The 26,277-nt window shown below is 40.7% G+C and overlaps 1 protein-coding gene across 1 annotated transcript in view; it reads right to left on the bottom strand.

Annotated features, from left to right (window-relative positions):
* Window positions 1-1,271: 1,271 nt before the first annotated feature.
* GREB1 (growth regulating estrogen receptor binding 1) overlaps window positions 1,272-26,277 on the bottom strand; it is a gene marked incomplete at both ends in the record, with an annotated part of 84,320 nt that continues 59,314 nt past the window's right edge. Inside the window, 15 exons of the mRNA XM_081314959.1 lie at window positions 1,272-1,435; window positions 3,402-3,540; window positions 5,307-5,507; window positions 7,372-7,507; window positions 8,163-8,381; window positions 8,574-8,748; window positions 9,638-9,842; window positions 12,725-12,886; window positions 13,900-14,042; window positions 14,798-14,956; window positions 16,348-16,450; window positions 20,504-21,057; window positions 22,815-22,904; window positions 24,041-24,243; window positions 25,276-25,391. Coding sequence (XP_081171085.1) covers window positions 1,272-1,435; window positions 3,402-3,540; window positions 5,307-5,507; window positions 7,372-7,507; window positions 8,163-8,381; window positions 8,574-8,748; window positions 9,638-9,842; window positions 12,725-12,886; window positions 13,900-14,042; window positions 14,798-14,956; window positions 16,348-16,450; window positions 20,504-21,057; window positions 22,815-22,904; window positions 24,041-24,243; window positions 25,276-25,391 — 2,769 coding nt within the window. The remainder of the gene's footprint in view (window positions 1,436-3,401; window positions 3,541-5,306; window positions 5,508-7,371; window positions 7,508-8,162; window positions 8,382-8,573; window positions 8,749-9,637; window positions 9,843-12,724; window positions 12,887-13,899; window positions 14,043-14,797; window positions 14,957-16,347; window positions 16,451-20,503; window positions 21,058-22,814; window positions 22,905-24,040; window positions 24,244-25,275; window positions 25,392-26,277) is intronic.

Genomic DNA, 26,277 nt, shown 5'->3' on the forward strand with positions numbered 1-26,277 from the left:
GTGTATCTTTAGTGGATGAAACAGTGTGTTGTAGGCAACAATCATTGAATGAAGGTACTTCAAAAGGGCTAATTTATAAAATATGTCCAAAATCTAGGCCCGTGACTCCTGTGGACTTGAAATCTGGCAAATTTTATAAAACATTTTATACATAAAAGTTATCACAAAGCATTTGTGACATAATACAAAATGTCATAAAATATGTCCTGTGGTCAACTGTTGATATTTGTGATATATGGTTCAATATGGGCTACTTTCAAGGCGATACACCTCTGAATATTTCCCTGAATATTTCCCTCTGTCTCTTTTCCAATGAGATTAGGTATTAAAAGCCCTGTCATTGTTGTTGAAAGTGTTAAGGAAACTGGAAAGGAACTATCTCCTTACCAGTGTCCTATAAATGCCTCCATTTTAAAAATTATGTAGAACAACCAACGATTCTGAAACAAGGCTGAGGAAAATCATTACAGTAGAATCTTCTAGAATCATCCACCCTGTCTTGTGACCTATCCAGTGTAATGAGGATGGGCTTTGCATCATCTCAGCAATGGCAAGGGGCGATTGTGGAAAATTAGTAGAAGGGTAAAGGCCTAAGTGTCCATTTTCATTAAAATGGAAATATAAGGCACAATCCCTTGGACAGTTCTTTTCTGCAATTCCCACTAAGTCTGATACACACTGCCATGCTCTTCGCATTTCCCGTCCATTTCATTGGGGCTTGCAGGGGAAAAACTGCCCAGTTCATTTTTGCCTCTAGCACTTTACCCAAATCTTTTCACATAGTTGTTCACTTATCAGCTGCATTGTATACTAAGAATGGAGCATTTTCTGTCTACTGACTTCTAATTCAACAAAAGATTAAGAAGGCAATCTACTTCTAAATGTTGAATTCTACCACCCCAAATATTTCATGACAACATAATCTCTATAATTTATACAACCAAAACAAAGGCAACGACAGCCTATAAGCAATTCAGCTACAACAAGCAGCAATTCCACTCTGCTACTGACACAGAACGAACAGCTTAAACATCTTAAATTATATAAGATACTGACATAGTCTGAAATTATAAACACAGATGTGTCAAATAAAATAGAATTATAATACAATTTCAAATTTGCCTCCATTTTTTGTCTACATTGTGGGGTGGTTTTTTTGGTTTGTTTGTTTTTGAAACTTCAGCTGAACATTTAAGTTCCCCCACCATCACTATTTTCACAACTTATTTTTGGTTGGAAGAGTCTCCTTGAAGATGTCGGATAATCTCTTATCAAATATGCCGTCCTGTTAAAAAAAAGAGTGGCCTGTCTTCTTTGGCATTGGCAGTTTGAAACTCGTCTCTTAGCCGGAATTGCCACTCATCTTCCAGTTCTAGCCGGACAACAGTTTGGCGAAGGGAGTTCCTGTCTTGGCAAATGACACATAAGGTGGCCCCTGTGGGAATTATTGTTATTAGCATTTGTGTTACATATACATAACTAATAGAAGAAAATATTAGTAGCTCAGGGTTGAACTATAGAGTCCTTGGTGCTCTCTGAGCTTGGTTGTTTTCTTGCAGATGTTTCACTTTCCAACTAGGTAATATCATCAGTGCTAGAAGGGAGTGTGGTTTGTTCTCTTTTTATATATCAGAGGTTTGCCCAGTCAGTATTGGTCAGTATTAATTATGGAACCTAATCAAGGAACCACTAAGAACACTCCAACCAACACTGGTAGGGCCAGCCATAAACCACATAGAGAGAAACCTCCCCAACCCCATTCTCTTCTAGCACTGATTATGTTACCTAATTGGGTAATGAAACATCTGCAAGAAAACAACCAAGCTCAGAGAGCACCAAGGACTCCCACATATACATAAAACTCTCTGAGCTAAAAACAAAAATCATACACAACACCTTGCACCCAAATCCCAGCTCTCAATTATGTAATCATTTAAAAGATAAAAGGTAAAGGTAAAGGTTCCCCCGCACATGCGTGCTAGTTGTTTCTGACTCTAGGGGCCGGTGCTCATCTCCGTTTCAAGGCCGAAGAGCCAGCGCTTGTCCGAGGACGTCTCCGTGGTCATGTGGCCGGCATGACTAGACGCCAAAGGCGCACGGAACGCTGTTACCTTCCCACCGTAGTGGTCCCTATTTTTCTACTTGCATTTTTACGTGCTTTCGAACTGCTAGGTTGGCAGAAGCTGGGACGAGTAACAGGCGCTCACTCTGTTACGCGGCACTTGGGATTCGACCCGCCAAACTGCCGACCTTCTGATTGACAAGGTCAGCGTCCTAACCCACTGAGCCACCGCGTCCCTATCATTTAAAAGATAGTATCAGTCAAAGGGAGAAGCGCTGAAAGGACAACCTTTGAGCAATCAAGAGGCACCAAGCAATCTCTTAGAGGATGGGTGTCAAACTCGCCACGTCATGTGACTTATCGTGACTTTTTTTTTTGCATTGCTGGAGTTGGGGTGGGCACAGCCTCCGTATGATACAACTGGCCCATGGGCCGGCAGTTTGACACCCCTGCCTTAGAGATATGCTTGTCTCCTGCTTTCTTTCCCTATCTGCATCATGGGATACTTTTCATAGGTGGCAAAAAAAAATTCATATCTCCTTCCACTTGCTGAATATAGTGTTTGGAATGAGTGGGTATCAGAGCAGTCAATCCAAACGTCCAATGCAGGGCACCTCCTGCAGTTTATATTCCTGGGAAGGTGGGGGAGATGTATGAAACTAAAGGGAAAGAGATTTGGGAGATGTAAGTGAAAAGAGAGGTCTGAGGAAAAGTCACAGCCTTAGCTTTAAGACAGCCTCTGCTTGTCAGGAAAAGGTTACATACTTAGCACCAAGGAAGCAAGGACTGGCAAAATCATAGATATGTGGTAATATTAAGAAAACCTGGTTCCAACCATTTTTCAATTATTATTAAATATTTATTCAGTTTCTTGTTGAAACAAAGAAAAGAGAAGAAAACCAAAATAATTTCCAGTATAAGAAAGATTTTTTAGGGAGGGAGGGAGGGAGGAAGGGAAGGAAGGAAAGAAGGAAGGAAGGAAGGAAGGAAGGAAGGAAGGAAGGAAGGAAGGAAGGAAGGAAGGAAGGAAGGAAGGAAGGAAGGAAGGATCAGAACAATTAGTGTATATAACAGTATTCCTTTTAGAACATTTAATTTCCTTGTCGGCAATTAGATTAGTCAAAATGCTATTTTAAAAACAGATCGGGTTCCTTGTTCCCAGGAAGCCAATCTATTCCCGCAATGAATAGATGTTTCTTCCTGGAAAATTCCTTTTTATCCCCTGAGTAGTTTTTCAGGTAGGAAAGTTCAAGTATCAGAGACACAAATGCTTTTGTCCTTCCTGCCTGCCTGCTTCAAAGATGTCAAGTCACTCTATGTGTCAACAGCAACCTGTTACCTTTCAAAAAGTGGAATTTCTTCAAGAAGCTGGCTACAACAAAGGAATCGCAGAGATACAGCAAGAGTCCACTGAATATCATCTCAGAGCAGCTGACATTCAGAGAATGAGGCCGGGAACTAACATAACAAACTGCAATCTGTTGCAAGAGGAACAAAACAGCAAGAATGGTTTACTCTCCATCCAGAAACAATTCAGGTTAGCATTTACTAAACAGTTATGGCCACAGAAACATCGACAGCAGTTTCAGATTGTGCAGGGTATTATGGAATCCATTTATAGTAGATAAATGAATCCATTTTTCCAAATATTAGCAAATACTTGTTCTCATCACAGCTCTCCTATAGCTAGCACATATCTTTTTAATTTTACAAATGATTTGACATGCTACACTTAGGATAAGTTCTTTTTTCTTATATTTATGTAGTCATTTCATGACTGAATGGCCTTTAAAAAGAAGTTATATAAATCCCCTCTCATTTAACTTAATAACATTAAATTAAATTTAGCTAAACTGCAGAGGCTGGCTCTCCTAGGAGCCTGGCATCATCCCTAATCATGTGTAATCAAAACAATAGCCTCTCTTTTTCTTTTTTTGCCACTGCCTTTCTCTTATTTTATTGTTTCCTCTGCAGCAGGGGTCTTCAAACTTGGCCCTTTTATGACTTGTGGACTTCAACTCCCAGAATTCCTCAGCCAGGCACGCTGGCTGAAGAATTCTGGGAGTTGAAGTCCACAAGTCATAAAAGGGCCAAGTTTGAAGACCCTCTGTTCTGCAGGAAACATTTGTCTCTGGCAAGGGATCTATCCTAGTGCACCCATAGATAAGTTACTCCATAACACTTGTAGAGACATTTGGTTGCTGCCTCATTTGTGCAAAGCCAGAAAAACCTATTATAGCAGGTAGCTGCACTGGTACTGCTATTCAGCTATTCTGCTTGGAATGGTATACTTGTTTTTTTCTGGAAAAAGAGGCAAAGCCCAACCACTTCAATCACACCAGGAAAAACAGTTGGTTCCTCTCTGTTTCTGGGAGGTAAAGAGGTCCAAAACCCAGGAGCACTGTTTATCAGTAATCAGGCCAACCTTCTGGAATGGCCTCCTGGAGGCTTCTTTGTCTACAATTATTATCTGCCTTCTAGAACACATTGAAAACAGGACTTTTCCAAAAGGTTTCTAGGGTTCCTAGAATGTATTGGAGGAAAGCAGGGTGGGAAGGAATTGCATTTATAAAGTGTTCTTGTCGTGCTACAATATTTGCTTATCTTTATGAGCTTCCAAGATGTTTTAGTGACTGTGGAAGGATATACATTTAATAAATAAATAAATAAATCTGATAGCTCAGATAACAAGAAGCAGGAGAGTCCACTTCTCAGATTCCACATCAGACGTGGGTAGCCTGCAGCCATCCAGGTACTGTGAAATGACAATCCTAGAGGCAGGATGAGCAATAAAGAAGAATGCTGGGAATTGAGGTTCAGCTACCATGTTTCCCCAAAAGTAAGACCTACCCCAAAAATAAACCCTAGTTTTGGGGTAAGACCGTGGAAAAGACACACACCCCCAAACCAAGACCCGGTGCCTCTTTTGGAGGCAAAAAAAATAAGACCGGGTCTTATTTTTGGGGAAACATGGTACATTTGAAGGGCATGTGCACACGTGGTGAAGATGACGACGATGATGATGATGATATCCATTCAGTTGTATCCAACTCTTTCAATCTTGCACTACTTGAGTTTTTCTATGCTCTGGCTGGTGTTAGCATTGATGGTGTCCAGCCACTGTGTTCTCTGACAGACTGGTTTCCTTTTACCTCTAACTCTTCCAAACATAACTGCTTTCTCCAATACACGCATGTATTTTATATTTGTATACAGTATTTTAATTAATATGTAAGTTAATTACCTGTGGTCCTAAATTAAGGTAACAATCCACAGATAGCACTGGGTGGCTGTAATTCTTCAGTGAAAGAGGGAAGAAGCGATAGCTGTGATACTGGAGGTATTTTTCAAGCAGCAACTGAGCAGGAGCTGCCAAGAATGTATGCTTGCTGTCAGGGGCACATATATATTGAGCTGGACCAATACTCACTAAATTATCAGACACCTGAAAAGAAAACAAGGACTGCGATAGCGATTTATATTTTTTACCACTGATTTTTTTGAAATAAGTTTAAAAATACACGTGACTGAATAAAAATCACATACAACCATACAATTATATAACTGACTGAGGGAGAAAAATAAATTCAGATGTCTCACATATTTGAGAGTATGTATGTAAATACACACATAGATACAAATATGAAGAAACATTTTCAGACGTGTGTTGAGAGCTTAGATATCAGTCTAGCATATGGACATGATTGTGATTGTCTGGGCCTTTTGACTGCTTGCTTCCAAAATAAACACAAAAATCTTTTCAAACATTTATTTATTACTTTCTGTGGCCACCCATCTTGCAAATGCGACTTAACCAGTTAGATATATAATAAATAATATAATTAATATAATATAATATAATATAATATAATATAATATAATATAATATAATATAATATAATATAATATAATATAATATAATATAATATAATATAATATAATATAATTAATATAATATAATATAATAATATAATATAATATAATATAATATAATATAATATAATATAATAATATAATATAATATAATAATATAATATAATATAATATAATATAATATAATATAATATAATATAATATAATATAATATAATATAATATAATATAATATAATATAATATAATATAATATAATATAATATATGTGTGTGTGTGTAAATTATTCAAATTGCTAATAAAGAATTAGCGAGAACATTTGTCCCATGTTTGGGGCCTAGCAAGGTAATCTAAATACTTAACAAACATTTAACACATATCTCCCTTGCTTCTCAACTAACAAAGCGAGAAAGAGCCAGTGGCCTAAAGGTTAGAACAATTGCCTAAGGTGCAATCGGCCCAGGTTCGAATCTCAGAAGGGTATGGCTGACTGATAAGAACAAATAAGTTTGAAATGTATATCAGTCTCCCTTTAATTCTTTGTTAGCAATCCAAAAAATTTACACACACACACACACACACACACACACACTAAATTATATATAAAAAATAAATTTAAAAAATCCATGGTAATATTAAAAACTATCCAAAATATAAAATTACGAGCAATCAGGATAATTAGATAACCAAAAGGGACTTGATTTAACTGAATCCCACCCCCCAAAAGGCAAGTGTCAACAGTTTTTCTAAAGACAAATAGAGTTGGTGTTTGGTGTATATCTGGGGGCGTTGGGGGAGGTGAGATCATTCCAGAACAGAGGGACAGCAATCAAAAAGACACATACTTCTAGGTTGCATGAGGTGGCAAATTTCAAAAGAGGGATCCTGGAGCATTCCCTCCTTGTGAGAATATGTGCAGTTGGCAGATGTTCTTGAAATAAGGCAGTTCTGCAAGTTCCCAGTCTTTTGCTATGTAGGGCTTTAAAGGTAGTAATCAGAATCTTGAATCTCACCTCAAAAACTATTGGGAGCAGAATAGTGATGTCACACAGGCCTAATGAGCTGCGCCTCTAACTAAAGGCACTGCTGCATTCTGAACCAAATTTCAGATGGGTGTGCGAGTGTTGCAATAGTCCAATTAGAAGGCAACTTAGCCATGAATGTCCATGACCAAAGTCTCCCAAACCAGAAATAGGTGGAACTAGTGCACAAGCTGCAGTTGTGCAAAGGCTAGCCTAGCTACAGTTGCCACCTGCTCTTTGAGCTGACTGGAATTCCCTTCGCCAAGCTGCTGTTCGGCTGGATCACGTTGTAGTTTTGGAGGCAAGAGCTGATCCTAAAATCGGAACTCCATTTAGATCGTCCCATCGCTTAACCTCAGAACCTTACTGAATGTGTAACTTTGCAGTTAGTAAGTACTCCATTTCTGAAGTCTCACCTTTGATTTGATATGAAAGGATCTTTGCCCTCCTACTGTTATTTGTTTCTTCATGACACTAAATTGATTGAATCGGCAGATGCTCAAGCCTGCACTGTGGACGCGTAGATTGAAATCCACATCATCACACACAAATCTGTTGGGAAGAGCAGGAGATTCAGCATTTAAAGAATAGTGTGGATTTTAATAGAAAGCCCCTATGAATACAATGGAAATACTCTACTGTACTGTACTGCCAACTGTACAAGGTTAGCACCAATGATAACAGGACCTGTTTAAAAGGCATGAAATTGATATTTGTCCAAGGGAACTGATGGCATGACACCACAGGGATATGTCTAAGAAGAAAAAAAAACTGTTCCTGATATTAAATGGTTCACACAATTTCATACAGATCCAAACTACTGTTTCAATGGTGCTATTTTTAGCAGGAAAATAATGTGCTAATTGTTTTTTTTCCAGTTCTTCTTGACTTATGCTTATTTCTTTAAAAAATGTATGCCAGATACAAAGATGTCTTTAGTATGTTGTAAAGATTTGACCCTAAATTAAAAAAGAATCATAAAGTAGACAATATTCATCAGCCTTCCGAATCAGTAAGGATAATGGAATGAGCTACCACAATACAACTCAGTTTCTTCCCATCTGTTGTCCTCTGGATGTATTAAAATTGCCCTTAAAATTACCCAACCATTGGGACTGTCTGCCACACCAGGTGCAAATGCTAGAAACTGTAATCTCTATGTCACCTGGTTGGGAGGAGCTGGCTCCCTGAATCAGACTTGGCTCACCTATTCTGGTTATACTGGACATTCTGGGTTAGCTCCACATTCAGCATGATGAAGTCATGCACATGGCAACATGAGAATGGCTCCTTGATATCTCCGCTCCTAGTTTTATTGGACCATTTCCTCATGCCAATCAAGGCATAGTGGGTGACACTGGGAGTCGATTCAATGTGCTGAAGAATTTGCTTTAGGGAAATATTCTTTTCTCTCCAGGTATATTCACTGCAAGAGATCAGGAAGTAATTTCAAGTCAGATTAGGTATTAGGACCCAGATTGTTGGAGGACAATAGGCCGATTGTAAACCGCTTAGAGAGGGCTGTGAAGCACTGTGAAGCGGTATATAAGTCTAAGTGCTATTGCTATTGTTATTTAAGAAAAAAAATCTTCACCACCCCAAAGCAGTAGCCATTTACCTTTTTCTGTCACCAGAACAATCAATTTCAACAGCATTCCACATCACACAGGAGTCATCGGAGATGACAATGAAAGGCCAAATATCTTGAGGCTTTATGCCGAGCTCTTCCTGCCGATTTCGTTCCAGCTCCAAATTATGGTAAGACAGCTCTTTTATTAGGAAGTGAGCAGCTCCTACAACCAAGCCAGAGAAGCAAAGTGAGCTGTCAATAAGGGAAAGTGGAAATTTCATTTTAGCTCAATGTCTTTAGCTATATATGAAAAGATTGTTCTCGCACAATCAAAATTTTCCTGGGCTGCTCAATATGTTTAGATGATTGTTCACCTGACTTGTAACAGATACATTAATGGGATCTACTACCCACGACTACATTTGTACAATAACCAAATCAAAATAGCCTTTGTGTGTTGTGCATTAAATTTAAGTCATAAAATCATCCATGGTCATAATTTGAAAATACATATTTATAACATTTTTTTTTCCTTCAGAGTGTTATACGGTAATATTATACCCACCAAGTCTACAAATAAAAACTGTTTAGCTTCATTTGTTATTGGTCATTCTAAACTGAAGCTTATTTGGAAAGAGAAGAAGAGGATAACTCAATTACAATGGCAATGGCACCACTGTTGGAAGATTTAAAAGGCCAGGTTGAGGGTACATCATCTTGGAGAAAATCTATTCATGAAGCCACTAAGAGTCAACGCTGATTTGATGGCATATAATCAGAGTAAAGTCGTTCCTCACCAATTAATCAACAGTTTATACAATGAGCTTTTCAATCCTTTTGTGGGCAAAATCTGTATTTTATTGATTTATTGATGTTGGTGGCCAAGGGAGAGGATAAGCTGAAATTACATCATTGAAAAGAGCTGGTTATTTTGCTGCTTTATACAAACTGGCAGCATAATCGTGGCACGTTTTTGGAGCCACAAAAAGAGGCTCAAGCAGGATTACATTTTCCCCAGAGTTTTTCCTGCTTTAATTATTCTACCAGTGCAGCCAGCTAAAATTAGTACCCTTATTTTATTCACACAAGTAGCTGATAAAACATGTACCTACCGACTCCAGCACTGTTGAAAATACTTGGCAAAACAAGCATGATGTGATTGGGCCAATATTTTTTATATATTGCCATTTCATATTCTTTGACAACTAAAACATGCAAATGGTTGGCTCCATCCATTGCATGATAAAGATTAAAAAGTCCGTGCTCATGGCGTCCTGTTGTAGGAGTAAAAGTTGGGCTCTTTATGTAGTCCTGGCTCTGTAAAATTAGGAATTTATGTGATATTATATGGTTTAGCGTAATGCATTGTAATCAAACATATTGTAAACCTAATATTTGCCAAAGCCTATCCATAGTGTTGGTAAATGATTAGAAAGAAGAGGAGGAAAAGGAAAAGGACTGAACTTCTACTCAAAGACAAAGAACCACGTGAAAATGTAAAGGAAGAAAGTGACAGGGCTCCATGCTTCCACCAGTCTCTATAAAGCCAAATGTCTAGTATGTCTAAAGTTTATAGTGAAAACATTAGAAATATTTTAGATAAGAAAAAAAAGGCTGGTTCAATTAATTATTAAGCTAGAGAGTAGTAATTGCAACTAATTCTCCTTTGGGAGAATGAGAACTGAAAGAAAAAATAAAGAGGATAATTAAAACTACCCTACTGAATTGCTACTAGCCAATATAAGATAAACATACAATATATGGGGATGGGAACCCATATGTTAACATACTAGCATCTTTTGTTAATTTTGCATTAAAACAAATAATAACTATACAACTATCCTCATATTCATATCTTAGCCAATTAACTACAGACACAAATAGATAAATACATAGAAATATATACATACATACACACACACACACATACATATACACATAAACACACACATATATATATATATATATATATATATATATATATATATATATATATATATATATATATATATATATATATGTATGTATGTGTGTATATATGTATATATATTTATATGTATGTGTATATATATGTATATATATATATGTATATGTATGTGTGTATATATACACACACACATACACACACACACACACACACACACATATATATATATATATATATATATATATATATATATATATATATATATATATATACATACACACACACACACACACACATACATACATACATATATGTAGTTTCCCCCAAAATAAGACCCAACCCAAAAATAATCCCTAGCATGATTTTTCAGGATGCTCCTAATATAAGCCCTACCCAAAAAATAATCCCCAGAGGCAAGGCAAGTGGTGAGTAGTGGTGACCAGGTGGGCATGGGTGTGGTGGGTGGGTGTGGCCAGTTCACATTGCTTGTGTCGGGGGCACCTGTGGAGGCCCAAGTGGGGCTGGGAAGGAGCCAGGGATTTCTGGGGGAGGGGGTGGAACCAGGGTGGGTGCCAGGGCCTGATCTACCAGTGGACCTCACCTACCCTCTCAGTTTATGCAGGGCCCCTGAACGGCAGCATGGGCTGCCTGGGGCTCTGGGCAGTGGACGTTGGGTGCCTGGCCCTTCGGTTCCTGGAGCACCAGGATACCGCAGCATAGCCCCGTTTCCCCAAAAGACTGTCTTTGCCCACAACTGCATGGCTGAGATGAGGCAGGCAGTTGCATGGTCACCCGCCACATCTGGCAGGCCAGATAGTGTGTCTGCCTCCTGGCATTTCTGCCTCCACCTGTTGCTGGGAGGGCCAGCCCAGCAGTTGTGGCACTTGGACACACCTGTGCTGCGTGGGCTGTGGAGTCCCAGTTGCCTCTGGAATCCAGCTGCCTTCCATGCAGCAGGTGGAGGCAGAGACACCGGGGTGGGGGTGGGGGTACGCGATCTGGCCTGCTAGATGTGCCAGGCAACTGTGCAGCTGCCTGCTTTGTACAAGCTGCAGCAGCTGCGGGCAAAGACAGATGGTCTTTCAGGGAAGCAGGGCATGGGGTCCCAGCACCCCAGGAGCTCAAGGGCCAGGCTAGGCACAGCCCAAGAGGGTTGGTGAAGCTCCTCTGGTGGATCAGGCCTTTGTGCCCGCCCTGATCCCACCCCCTTGCTGGAAACTCATGGATCCACCCCCAGCCCCACTCAGGCCCCCACAGGAGCCCCCCAACGTGAGCAATGATGAGCTGGCCACGTTTTCTTGACTGTATCTCCCCCATGTCTCTGCCTTCACCTACTGCTTGGAGGGTGGGACTGTGGCCACCACGCATCAGCCCAAAATAAGACCTAATAGGTCTTTTAGAGCAAAAGTAAACATAAGACCCAGTCTTATTATCGGGGAAACATGATATATATAAAAACACACACACACACACACACACATACAGATGCAAACACAAAGATGTGCACACATACATATATGCACACACATATATAGACAAAAATATATACATACGTATGTACGTACATACTGTTTTATAGTTGGACTGTAAAATTTAATAATGGGAAATTTAAGTATGGGAAAGGACTCAGTGACAGAGCACATACTTTTCATGTTGAAGGCATAGGATCTCCAGATACAGGTAAAAGAGAAAATCTCTGCCTAAAACCTTGGCAAGCCACTGGCAATCTACAGTACTAAGCTCAATAAACCAAGTGTGTAACTTGATAAAAAGTAGGCCAGCTGTGTGTTTCTATGTTTAAGCAAAATAAAATCATATCTGATTACTCTGTCAAAGTATACAAGCTCATTCTATTTGATAAAAGAGAATTTGCTGTACGAATTATTTTAAAGAAAAAATGAGCTTCAAGGACATTTTAATGGATGCAAAGTAGCATTCTTGCACTATTTAAGAAAAACCCAGGGTGTATGTGAATGTCTTTCCAAACTTGATGGAAATTTTTGAAAGGCCATTTAAACCCCTGTTCAACTCTAGTTTTCTTACTGGATAGTTTAGGGGAGGGGTCTTCAAACCTGGCCCTTTTATGACTTGTGGACTTCAACTCCCAGAATTCCCAGAAGTCCACAAGTCATAAAAGGGCCACATTTGAAGACCCCTGGTTTAGGGGTTATCTTCTATAATAAGATCAATCAGTCCAGCTATACTAGCACCTGGAAGCAGTTTAAATTCTAATCCCTTAGAATAACAGTTTTGCAAATTGCTCTTTATCTACCTGATCTGTGACAAGAGGCAATCTCATACTTTCCAGCTGCCTTCCTGGATGGCTAAAGACAAAATGGTGCTCCTTCGATTTAGGGATAATGAAGTGTAGCTGAATTTCTTCTCCAAGCATTGAATAGGAAAAGGCAAAAGCATGCAAGGTAGATTCATAAAGCTGAGGGGAAAAAGGATACAAGTGTAATATACCGCATTTGCTCTTTTTGACAGCTCTGATATTGATATGTGCTGTTGATTTTAATAACAGTGGCAGAAAAGCAAACCACATCTTAATACAATAAACAGTTTGCCTTAATTAATACAGATTTTTATGGTCCAACCCCCAACATCTTTAATAGATTCAAAGAGATACACTTACTTAAACTGGTGATTATTTAAGGTATAAAATGGAACATCAACAAGAATAGCTTCAGCTGGTGTCATAATGGATACATTTCTGAATTGTCTGCATTTTGAAATTTATGCAGATTTTGGTTAGAATGCAGTATTGCAGGCAAACTCTGCCCATAGCCAGAAGTTCGATTTCTTTGATCCTGACCAGCTCAAGGTTGACTCAGCCTTCCATCCTTCCGAGGTCGGTAAAATGAGGACCCAGATACACACACACACATACATACAGAGGTGGGATTCAAATATGTGAGCAACCGGTTCTCTGTGTGGATGCCCCTTCCAGAAGTCCATTCTGGGCCTGGGCAACAAAAAATTAGCTACCAGTTCTGCTGAAGTGGTGCAAACTGGCTGAATCCCACCACTGTACATACATATTTAAAAATGCTTTCAGTTTCATGAGTTCATTCTATGCCAGGACCAAGTCCATCTTGGTAGGTATTTTAAAAAAAAGGTAAGCAGGGCTGAACTGAGTACTTGAAAAGAATACCAGTAGGAAATCTGGGGTTTCACTCTAGACTTACATTGTGAAGTTGAAAAAAGCTTCCATTTTCCATATTATTGCTAAATGATTTGATTTAGTGAGGCTGACTCCTAGATTTTTAGCAAAGTGGGTATAATATTGTGTCCTAAACAAAAGGACAGGGACCAGCCTATTCAATGTAATATTGCATAAAACCATGCTTTGCCTTTTCCCATTTTTTTAATCTGATGAATAGTTCAATAATTTCTGCTGTCCCTGAAATGTAATGAATTTTCTATTGCAGATTCTATAAATCTTACCTGATACCTGGGATTAAAGCCCATATATTGATGACATTGTTCACAATGATGGTAAGTGTTGTAAGCAGCATATTTGGATAATCTCATCCGAGTTGTCTGACGGCGCATGTACAGATCCTCCGATTTTCTCTTTGTTGATCTATCTGCACAAATGCATTTTGACTGTATCAGCTAAAAGGTGCACCCACTTCTACAAAGGGATGAGCACATCTTTGTTCATTAGCTCCTGCAAAACGATACTAGCTTACAACCAAAACAAGATTAAAAATGGATTTTCCTTATGGGAATAGAGGAATGTCATCCATTCTGTCAAAATGTTGCCTTCTGTTAATGCTATTACTAAGCCCTTTTTAGAATATAGTTCTGAATAGTTATCCAGTCTGGTGTCGTTCAAAGCTGTTCAGAATATTATTTGAAGACTTCCAAGCCAACATGTCCACATACTGCACATTATTGCCAAGACTGAACTAAAATAATGCAGTTTTATTTCAATTAGTATCAGGCTTAGCTAATAATTGCAAATAATTGTGGATGGTTTAATAGTTCAGTAGTAACTATGAACAAAAATTTCAAGCTATTTTTCTGCATTCTTGATCCCAATCTTTCACACACAGCATCTATTAGCTGTGTGAGTACAATGCTCAAAGTCAGATTGGGAAAGGAACTAACAAGAGATGAATTATGTCAATAAAGCTAACTGTTATTTAATCCACAATACAAATATTGTAACTGACTGCCTTCCAAATTGAATGGTGTTCCCTACCCCACCCCACCCAAATTTCTTCCCGAGACTGGAATGTAAAACAAGATTCTGAGCAACAATTTCTCCTGCAATACTTTATTCTATAACAATTGTATAAAAATAAGTTGTTCAAATGAAGAAAAAAGATATTCTGACCATCACTCTTTGTCTTCTGCACTGTTGAACAAATGAGACTTGCATCTTCATATTTTGGATCATGGATTGTATAATCAAAAGGCATCTTTTTAAATGTTTCTAAATCAGGCCACACATCTCCTGGCTGATGGTAATATTGTTCTGAATTTTCTTTCAGATCTGTGGTATTATCAACAAAAAGGAAATCCAAAAATATAAACACAGGCAGGGGTAAGCTAGATTTCAGAAGAAACTCACACAATGCAACCAATGTAATTCTTTTTCACATTTAATGAATGTGGGCATTTATGATGAATTATTCAATGTAAAAGGAAGGATGGGACCAAACCCCTGTTTTTACATGAATGCCTCCAAGCACTATCCAGCCTAGTTACAACTTAAAAATCAGATATTTTAGGGATGATCAGCATGTAAACTTTGTAATCCTGAGCTATCTCTAACTAAAATGCTTGATATCACAGGGCAGCCCCTTCTGAAACTCAAAAATTGATTAGTTCAAACTAATAACAGTGAATTTTTTTATCCTCTTTCTATAGTTCACTACGCTTGCAGTGGAAGGAAAAGCATCCATCTGTTTGATGGCTGTAAACAAAACACAAATTCTTTTGTCATCAAAAGAATTAAACCAGATGGAAATTAGCTTTGTGTTTCACATCTTCTCTTTGAAAAGGGAGAAGTAATGGATTCTGAGCCCTTCAGAAGTTCTAGTATTGGAACAATTAACTCAGCTGAAATAAAAGGTTGAGAACTTCCCAAGTCATAAATTTTCAAAGTCAGGGAAAGTGCTCTGATAAATGACCTCATTGGGTCTCACTGCCATGGAACCTATAATTTAAATTATAACCTGAAGTTTCAGGATATAGGCAGTCCTCTTTTAGTGACCACAAATCGAATCGCCAATTTGGTCGTTAAGTGAAATAGTCACTAGGTAAAATTGCAACTCTGCTTATTATCTTACTTCAGTCTTTCTTTATTTTACAGACCTGTGAAGATCATTAAATGCAAGGACTGGTCAAACACTTTTTCATCACTGTTGTAACTGCAAACAGTCACTAAATAGGGACAACCTATACGTGTCATTTCTAAAGTATCCAAAAAAGGTACTAGAAATTAGGACACATCCAGATGATAATCTCCAAAACAGTGCACAGGTGTGATGGAAAGATCCCCAAGCATTGGAAACGCTTTTAATTAATTGAAAAGCACGTCTGAACACTCAGCTTCCAAACAACATGAAAAAGTTCATTTCTAGATTAATGTTTCAAAAGAATATTCCCACAAGTAATATTTTATTGAGGTATTTCCAATTCTACAATTGAATCAGCAAAGAAGGCAAAGGGAAACCAATAGTTATTAGGGACAGTAAGAGCAAAATATGGTAAGTGTGAAAGTCTTAAAAAAATAAAAAGAGGGATTTGTAAAAGACATCTTGTTAATGAAATACTGAAAAAAGGGAACATAAGGCTTAAGGAATACAAGAAAAAGAAAATCAAATAACAAGGGACTTACGGTAAATATTGTTCCCCAAAGAATAAGTATGGGAGACATACCAATATTGATCTCCTCTTCATCATAAACATCCACTTCTGTCAGCCGAATCAACATTCGAGATAAAATGCTAAGAAACTGTAGATAAGCACCAGTCTTTCCTATCTGGAAACACATAAATCAGAATAGTAAACAATGTTTGATTCAAATACTGTATTTTAGACTCCTCCAATATAAATGATGACTGCTACTTAATCTGAAGTTAATCTGACATCTCTAATCTGCCCTACTATGACTCACAGCCTTGTAGTATTAGGAGTTATAATTTGGCAAATGCAAAGGAGCGTTATGTCCCTATTGATCTTTAGTTTTCTGGTTTTTCACAGCTCGCACATTACTGCACTCAGAATATTATCCTGCAAATATAGAAGGCAAGGAGCCACATGAGAAACTGAGACCATTGTGGAGGGCTGAACCAACATAACTTGATTTGATGTCCTTAAACTACACAGCTTCAACACATCAGGCTGCTCCAGGCAAGGGACCAGCAGGCCCAGAAAAGTTCTTTCTCTACTCGCCCTCCTGCAGCCACCAGATGACTGCAGGAGCCCATCGCAGCTGTGCAGAGCTGAACCAGACTCGGCTTCTTCTCCTGCCCCCTGCGGTGCGCTTATTTGCATTTGATTTCTCATTTCGGATTGTCCTCACACAGACCAGACAAAGTGTCAGATATTATTTATTATTTATTTTATTTATTATGGCCAGGGGAAGGGCATAAAATGTCCAGGTCTGACATAAAGCCATTTTGGATTAAATGTACTGGCTACCTTGTATGATGGTGGTGCTCGGTGATTACTATTACAACTATTATTCCAATTCTCAAACAGTCACACAGAAACTGAGAAGAAGGCATTGATTAGGCATGGCGACAAAGGGAAAGAACAATAAATTGTTTTGATAAACTCCACATTAATCTGATTAAGATAAACTATAACCCTGGATTTGTCCACTGTGGTCATGAAACAGGAATTCGCAGACCATTTGAAGAAGAAGAAGAAAAAAAGGATCAATTATTTCCATGTCCAGAGGCTGAAGGAGAAAAATTATTTCAAAGGACTGCAGAGATTGGAGTGTATTTAAAGGCCATCTTCAGAGCCTTTGGGCTGATGTTGGAGCTATATAATAAATTGGTGATTAATGATGGTAATCATCTTATAGGGTTATGACCACAAATGAACCTGGAATTTTGCTCATTGTGCTCACAGGTCCTCATATGACTGAACTCAGTTTTATGACAATCATTAAGTAAGCCATAGTTCTCGTTACCCAAATCCCATGATTTTAGGTCCAAAACCAGCTTATCCAATGGATATGTTTTGCTGGAAAATGATAAAAACCAGTGGTGGGATTCAAATATGTGAACAACCAGTTCTCTGGGTGGATGCCGCTTGTGGAAGTCCATTCTGAGCCTGGGCAACAAAAAATTAGCTACCGGCGGTGGCTCAGTGGGTTAGGACGCTGAGCTTGTCGATCAGAAGGTTGGCAGTTTGGCGGGTTGAATTCCGAGTGCCGCGTAACAGAGTGAGCGCCTGTTACTTGTCCCAGCTTCTGCCAACCTAGCAGTTCAAAAGCACGTAAAAAATGCAAGTAGAAAAATAGGGACCACTCCGGTGGGAAGGTAACAGCGTTCCACGCGCCTTTGGCGTCTAGTCATGCCGGCCACATGACCACGGAGGCATCCTCCGACAAGCGCTGGCTCTTCAGCTTTGAAACAGAGATGAGCACCGGCCCCTAGAGTCGGAAACGACTAGCACACATGTGCGGGGGAACCTTTACCTTTACCTTACCTCTGCCGAAGTGGTGGCTGAATCCCACCATTGATTAAAAAAAGAACATCTCAAAACCCAAATCATATACCGTATTTTCCGGCGTATAAGATGACCCGGCGTATAAGACGACCCCCTACTTTTAAGAAGTTTTTCAAGGTTTTTTGTCTTATACGCCGGAAAATACTTACATGCCCTGCCCTCCCTGTCCATCGCAGAGGAGGCGAAGGCCCGACTGGCCCCGCCGGCCCTCCCGCTACTCCCGTGCTTCTGCTGGCCCCCGAGGCGCAGCGTTTCCCGGGCGGCAGGCAGCGCCGGAGGGCAGCCGCCACCCCACCATGGCCGGCGCCCCTCCTGCTTCCCCCCCCGGCCTTGAACTTCTCCCATTCGGCGCAGGGCAGGGCAGCTCCGCCCGCAGCCTCTTTTTCATGTGCCGCTTCCCTCTCACCGTCGGCCGAGGCGTGCTCGGCCCGGGCTCCCGGTCCCTCTTCCCGGCTGGCTTCCCACCCTGCCCCTCATGGAGCTGGACTGGGCGTGCAGCCTCTTGGTGTGGCTGCTTTTCCTGGGCAGCCTGGCGGTGCAGCTCCTGCGCTCGGACCTGTTGCTGAGCCGGCGGCTGCTGCTGCGCGTGGGGCTGCTGGCCGTCCTGCAGGCGCTGGGCCGTCCTGCCACTGCCCCTCAGCGCCGCGCTCACGGCGGCTGCCTGCTGGCTCATCTCGGCCAGCACCACCCGGCGGAAGCGCAGCATCAGACGGGAGCAGGACTTCCCTGCCGGCTCCCGTCCGACGCTCTTCCATCTTGAGGCAGCTGCTGCCTCAAGAGGGAAGAGCGTTGGACAGGAGCCGGCTCTTCCCTCTTGAGGCAGCAGCTGGCTCAAGAGGGAAGAGCGTCGGACGGGAGGCGGCAGGGAAGTCCTGCGTGCGCGCGCGTGTCATCAGCTACCATTAAAATTAGTAGATGAAAATTCATGGAAATGGACTGAATTTCAAAGGATAAATCTATGTAACATGCACATTATAATCCTGGGTCACATAAGTATCTGGTTCAACAATTAGAAATAGGAAACTCAAGATACTTTAATCCAGGGATATTATGCTTGGAAAGCCAACAATCCATACTACCTACCCAGTACATGCTTTGCTTAATTGTGAAATATTTTAAGCAACTGATGACAATGCATAATAACAGAAAAACACATTTCTAACTTTGTGATATCTTTTACTGGAGTTTTAATATGTAATTCTAGACTATTGTAGACTATTTTCAGCCATTTCTGCCACCCACCTTACACTTATTAGCTTAAAAAAAAGAAGCTGCATAATACAGCTTAATAACTATCTGGACAACTACAGTACTATTATTCCAGTGAGAGCACCGCCCGGCAGAAGCGCAGCATCGGACGGGAGCAGGACTTCCCTGCCGGCTCCCGTCCGACGCTCTTCCCTCTTGAGGCTGCTGCTGCCTCAAGAGGGAAAAGCATCGGACGGGAGGCGGCAGGGAAGTCCTGCGTGCGCGCGCGTGTGCAGGACTTCCCTGCCGGCTCCCGTCTGACGCTCTTCCCTCTTGAGGCAGCTGCTGCCTCAAGAGGGAAAAGCGTCGGACGGGAGCCGGCTCTTCCCTCTTGAGGCAGCAGCTGCCTCAAGAGGGAAAAGCGTCGGACAGGAGCCGGCAGGGAAGTCCTGCGTGCGCACGCGTGTGCAGGACTTCCCTGGCGGCTCCCATCTGACGCTCTTCCCTCTTGAGGCAGCTGCTGCAAGAGGGAAAAGCGTCGGACGGGAGGCGGCAGGGAAGTCCTGCGTGCGCGCGCGTGTGCAGGACTTCCCTGCCGGCTCCCGTCCGACGTTCTTCCCTCTTGAGGCAGCTGCTGCCTCAAGAGGGAAAAGCGTCGGACGGGAGCCGGCAGGGCAGTCCTGCACACGCGCGCACTCCCCAGCTGCTAAGGAGCAGCCGGGGAGTGCGCGCGTGCGCAGGGCTGCCCTGCCGGCTCCCGCCAGACGCCACCCACTGATTTTCCGGCGTATAAGACGACTGGGCGTATAAGACGACCCCCCAACTTTTGAGGTGATTTTCATGGGTTAAAAAGTCGTCTTATACGCCGGAAAATATGGTAACCATGAAATGCAGCAATCTTTCATAAATGAGAGCCAGCAAATGAAATGCAATCACTTGACCATGGGGGTGGTGCGGAAGACGTAACTTTGAGGACTGATCATAAGTAATTCTTTTTTTGTCTATCATAATTCAAGAGGTCATTAAACAATCGGAACTGTACTAAGTCGGGGACCACTTGTAGTTTTATCCTGCAAGACAATTGTTTTCTTAAAGTGAGAGGGTGAAAAGGAAATGATAAACAGAGGATATTAGGAGTAATCACTTTGGTCCTGTTACCTACCTGGGGTGGCCCATTCAGCAGCAGCCTCCTTGGGTGAAAAGTATCCATCCTCCCTTCATTCCGATTATTGTAGTCCATGTGGATTGGCTTGGGAACGGTCCACTGGCGATAATAGAGGGACTGCTCTGTGCAGGTCATCATTTTATTCATGAGAGGGCGAAAAGAGCTTGCCCACGTTACTGAATGATAAGGCAAGAGGGAGGAGGACTTGGGGAGGCCTGTGCTGTCTGCAGAGGTCACTATATCATACATCAGTTTGGGAAGGTAAACGATGGGAGGTTGCTGGGATGCTTTAGTCATGGAACACGGAGAGCCCTGCAGAGGCAAGGAACTATGGGTGGGGGCAGACGAGGCCAAGGAAGATGAGAAAGGAGAGGGTGACGATGAAGAGATGGAAGCCTGAGCAGCTATCGTGGTCTGTTTGGGCTCTTTCTCCACTTTAGGTCTTGGCTTTTCAGTGCTGCTCATACTCTCTTCATTATTGCTGCCTAACATCTGACGAGGGGACTTTTTTCCTACCTCCCCTGCAGATGCTTCACTGCAAAACGGTGTGCCTGTGGATAAAATCTATACTTTAGCAGTGCAATGGCAGCGATTAGTGCCAGTCCGTACTATCGTATTGCTCCCTTCCCCACACACATATAAGAAGGCCACCACAAATCATTCCTGGAGTACAATAAATTAAGCAGAAATAGACAAGCAAGGCTGAGACCTTGAAATTGGCACTGCTAAATGGGGTGGAGTCATGATGAGAGATGAGGTTGAATTTGTTTGAAATATGTCTAAATTTCAGTTTATCACATTGCCAAAAGTATCTTAAAGTCTTGACAGTTGTTTCATATAAGCAAAAAAAAAAAGCAGTTGCCTCAGCACAAATTCAACATGCAAACCTTGTTATACAATCCACAAACTCTTACCCTAATACATACAGTATATACCACTATATATAAACTCCTACTGGAGTTTAAAATAAACCATGGCTCTTTTATGTGTATGTATGTATGTACGTATGTATGTATGTATACACATAAAAAAGCCATGGTTTATTTTAAATTCCAGTAGGAAGCCCTTGAGGAACAAATATTAAGGGTCACCTCCAGATCTTTCTTATAAGAAAGAGTATTTGTGTATTAGGATGATTAATCTATGTACCATCGCTTGTGAAATGTGAAACAAATGTTTATTTTTCTATGAGTACACGGGCTGGGAAATTGGGGAAGCATTCTGACCAAATTTATATTTCTTCTCTACTCTTCAAATGATGACATATTTGTTTGTCTCTGTGTTGTTTATTTCAGTTCTAGAAAACGTAATTAGACTTATTATGGCAATGAACACTACTGCAACACATTTAAAATGACAGACAAAGTTTAAGTTTCTTCATGATGTATTATTTTAGACAAGAATTCTACTTATATAGTAGATTGAAATACTGCTATGTAATAAGATGTTAAAAATATGTTGTAATATTATCTTTTTCTTGTCGCACGAAAAAGTGCTGCTGCGTTTTGTCCAAACCAGTCCCTTAGATTTTGGAGCCATATTATATGGTATGTTATATGGTAACATATGTTATTTTATTTTCTTCACTTCTAAGAGCATATAACATTTTCTAATAATAACTGGCCGGTAGAAGGTAAAGAAAGGAATTCTGGGACAAAAAGATCATTTATTTCAGCATGAGATTTTACCTATGTGCGTGCTTAAGTCTCCACGCCCAAATACCTTTCCATGTTACAAATGACTAATTCCAACAAAATGAACTGCAAAACTCTTAACGGCACTGGTTGAAAATATTTTCCTATCAGAAATTGTAAAAAATATACCTAATTCTATATAAAGATAGATTTAAAAAGTTTACATCAGGGGTGTCAAACTCGCTGCGTCACGTGACGTGCCACGATGTATGGTGACTTTTTTCCCCTTGCCGGAGCTGGGGTGGGTGCGGCTTCTGCGTGACACATCTGGCCTAAGAGCCAGCAGTTTGACACCCCTGGTTTACATGGACGTTTTGCTGCTTTTTTCCTAAGAACAACAGTAGCATGAACTAAAACGCTAGTGCAATGTTTGACAACTCAGGAATTTTTAAGATATGTGGACTTCATCTCCCAAAATTCCTCAGCTCCTTATTCCTCCTAACACTCCTCCAGTTTCTCACATCCTTCTTCCTAATGTTGCTGCATTACTACATCTATCATCACTGCTGTCTGCTACCATGGTTGCGAGGCTGAGAAACACTGCTACGGAGGACAAGAGAGATATAAATGGTTTCAAGAAATAAAATAACATTCCAACATGTGGGAAGTCTTACTTGATGCTTTTGAAGAGACAGAAGAATCGGCAGAATCGCAAGAGCCAGATCTCTCCCTATTCACAGGGCTACTTCTTTCGGAAGCTGAGCCTGCTTTGTAATTGAAGGGAAATCTTATTTAACATTTTTATAGACATAATCTGATCTAACTTAAAATACAAAGGGGGTGAAGAAATAGACTTTTATTTGATATCAGTGTTCCTCTCAGCGATTCCCTCAAAAATACATGATAAAATGATAGGTATTATATTTTTGTAGTTCTGATCAACGGGAGTTAGCCATGAAACATTTCCATATATACTCATATTACATATGTACATATACTGTGGACACACACACACGCACACACACACACAAATTAATTGGATAAGGTATGACTATGAAAATACTACCTGAAAAACTTTCTCACCCCAATGGGATTGGCTTGCCCCACCCACATCAGCAGAAGGGACATGGTGCATGCTCCGCTAGTTGAGGAATTCTAGCAGATGGGTTCCAGGACAGAGGCCCTTTCTGCTGTAGCTCCCACCCTCCGGAACTCTGAGCCCCTTGAAACCCACAACTCTCCCCCTTTTGTCCTTCTGTAAGAGCTTCAAAACCTGACTCGGCCAACAGGCCAGGGGGCCCAGTGGGGGTGTTCTACATTGGAGGAGGCTAGTGGAAGAAGACTCCACCTATACCCCATAATATTGTAGTTTCTGTAACTTTTTTAATTTATTTAATATTTAAATCTTCTAATGTTTGTACCTCTGGTTATATGTTTGCAAGCCTCCCAGAGTCTCTTGTTAGGCAGCATATAAATTTAATAATTGAATGAATGAATGAATGAATGAACCTCAACCATGTATCCCTGAATTGATTCCTTCCCCAAAGAGGACCTGCTTGTCTTTGGAACAGTGCCCATCACAGATTGTAATGCTTCCTGACCAAAGAAAAGGGAGGAGGAGGAGGAGGAGGAGGAGGAGGAGGAGGAGGAGGAGGAGGAGGAGGAGGAGGAGGAGGAGGAGGAACGTGCATTTAGCAAATCTTAAAGGGGAAATTTGGGGAAACAGTGACTGAAATTTATCAAGATTCATTGATTGGAAGGAACTTCTGCCCTTGTCAGCTCTTGATCCTATTCATAGAAAGCAGGTTTAACAAATAAAAATGGATTGTATTCAATACATTGGAAGACCACAGGTGGGGAAGATTGGTTTAATGCTGTGGTCCAAAGGATGTCCCTTTACCTTCCGTTACTATTTCTTCATCCTCATTATCAGTACTGCTCAGTTTCTCTGGGTCACTCTCCAAGACATCATTTGTGGTTCCTCCTTTCTCTACTGTACTTTCAGAATTGACAAAATAGGCTGCCAAGCCAAGCTCTTGCTCCAAAGCTGTTCTCACCAGGCACGAGGAGTTTATCAATCGTAGATCACAGTATCTCAAGGATCTTGGATAGGCAGATAGGAAAAGAATGAACAAAATCAACATGCCAGTAATATTAATGAAGAAATGCCACTTACCAACTATTCCTACCCGTTCTATTGTTTGTTTACAATAAACATTAATGGAGAATTGCATTTCAACTACTTTGTGGATATTGCAGTTCTGGGACTTAAAGTCCACACATCTTAAAAGTTGCTAAGGTTGCGAAATACTATTTATGCATTGCCTTTCCTTGATATATGATGTACAAGTGGGGCTTAATTTGTCCCAAAATTCAGCCTAGGATATATTATCTAGACCAAATCCCGAACGTGAAAGTTATCAAACCGATAGGTATCCCTGACCCAATGTACAGTGCACCTCTTTTGCTGGAAGGTAATATTTGTTTCTGGATAATATCAGGTTCCAGAAAGAAATGTACTGTTCCCAACATATTTTTTCCTAATAGGGATGTGCAAATGTTTGGCCCAAAAAAGGAAAGATGTTTCAGATACAGCATGAGGCTACTTGATGTACCTGTTAGAGACTACACAGGCAAGCACACCTACATCAGATCTGAAGCACCAACCTGGTTCAGATCCCTATTTTCTAACTATTCAATGTTTGCCAAGGGCTGAGGAACACCCTTCCTTCCAACGATCCTACAGAGGGCTCCTGGTTATTTTGGATGCCATCAAGTATGGTACTCTGTTTGAATTATTTAACTGAACAGAGGCACTACAATTCAATCCTTCTGCTCCTACGAGTAGAGTGGACTACTTTGTGCCAGTAAACACAACCAACAAAGCAAGTAAGGTTTTGGGCCTTGACTTCCAAAGAATTAAACATAAAACAATGAAACGGTTTAGTGACATTCTAAAATTTACATCCAGCACTTAGAATACAAGCAGAAGTTGTTACAAGGGGGCTTTAAGATGCAGTAATTTTCATACTACTATTGCAACAGCAAGAAAAGATTGTCAATACAAGCTACTAGGCTTTATGTCATGATTGGGTTTTGGGTTTTTTGGGGTTTATTTTTAATAACGCTCATTACCTTGGCAGGGATTCTCCTTGAGGATCCATTCCACTGAAAATCAAAATGCAAGGCAGACCCTCCAGTTCCAAATATGTCTGGGGCCTCCAATCAGCATCTTCAATTTTCTGCCAGTTCTGTCAGTCATATTTAAGACAACTAATTAGACTATATCCAGCCAATCAGCGGGGGGGGGGAGTTAATCACTCCCTCTCAGCCCAACCCACCTCACTGTTGTGGGGAAAATAGGAGGAGGAAAGTATGTTTGCTGCCTTGAGTTACATATAAGTATAAAAATAAAAAAGGTGGGATTTAAATCAATCAATCAATCAATCTCTGCTCCAGATCTCAGCTCAACTGAGGACATGTAGAATATTCTGGTCATGCTCCTGTCAATCAGCTTTGGCCTTCATTTATAACACGGTGAAGAGAAAAAAGTAAAGCTGTGGCATACTTTACACAGTTGTTGAGGTCATCTGGAACATGGACTTAAATGTTGCTGATGTTATTACTATATTTTTTTTCATCCTATGGTAATAATAATGATTTTATTCTGTGTATACGTATGCATGTACATACAGGTAGTCCTTGACTTACAATCAAATTGATCGCACACAAAATGTCCGTTGCTAAGCGAGACAGCTGTAAAGTGAATTTTCGCCCATTTAAAAAACCTTTTTTGTCACAGCCGTTAGGTGAATCACTGCAGATATTAACTTAACATCTGTGGTTCTCCAGTGAATCTGGCTTCCCCCGTTGACTTTTCCTGTCAGAAGGCTGCAAAAGGAGACCACATGACCCCGGGGACACTGCAACCGTCATAAATATGAGTCGGTTGCCAAGCATCTGAATTTTGATCACATGACCATGGGGATGCTGCAATGGCCAGGTGAAAAATGGTCGTAAGTCGCTTTCCAGTGCCATTGTAACTTCAAAGGGTCACTAAGGGAACTGTGGTAAGTCGAGGAATACCTGTACTTAATACTCCTGCCTCCTCTTTTCCCCCAAGCACAACCCTATGAG

Source organism: Vipera berus, assembly GCF_964194415.1.
Source record: "Vipera berus genome assembly, chromosome: 1".
NCBI classification, from domain to species: domain Eukaryota; kingdom Metazoa; phylum Chordata; class Lepidosauria; order Squamata; family Viperidae; genus Vipera; species Vipera berus.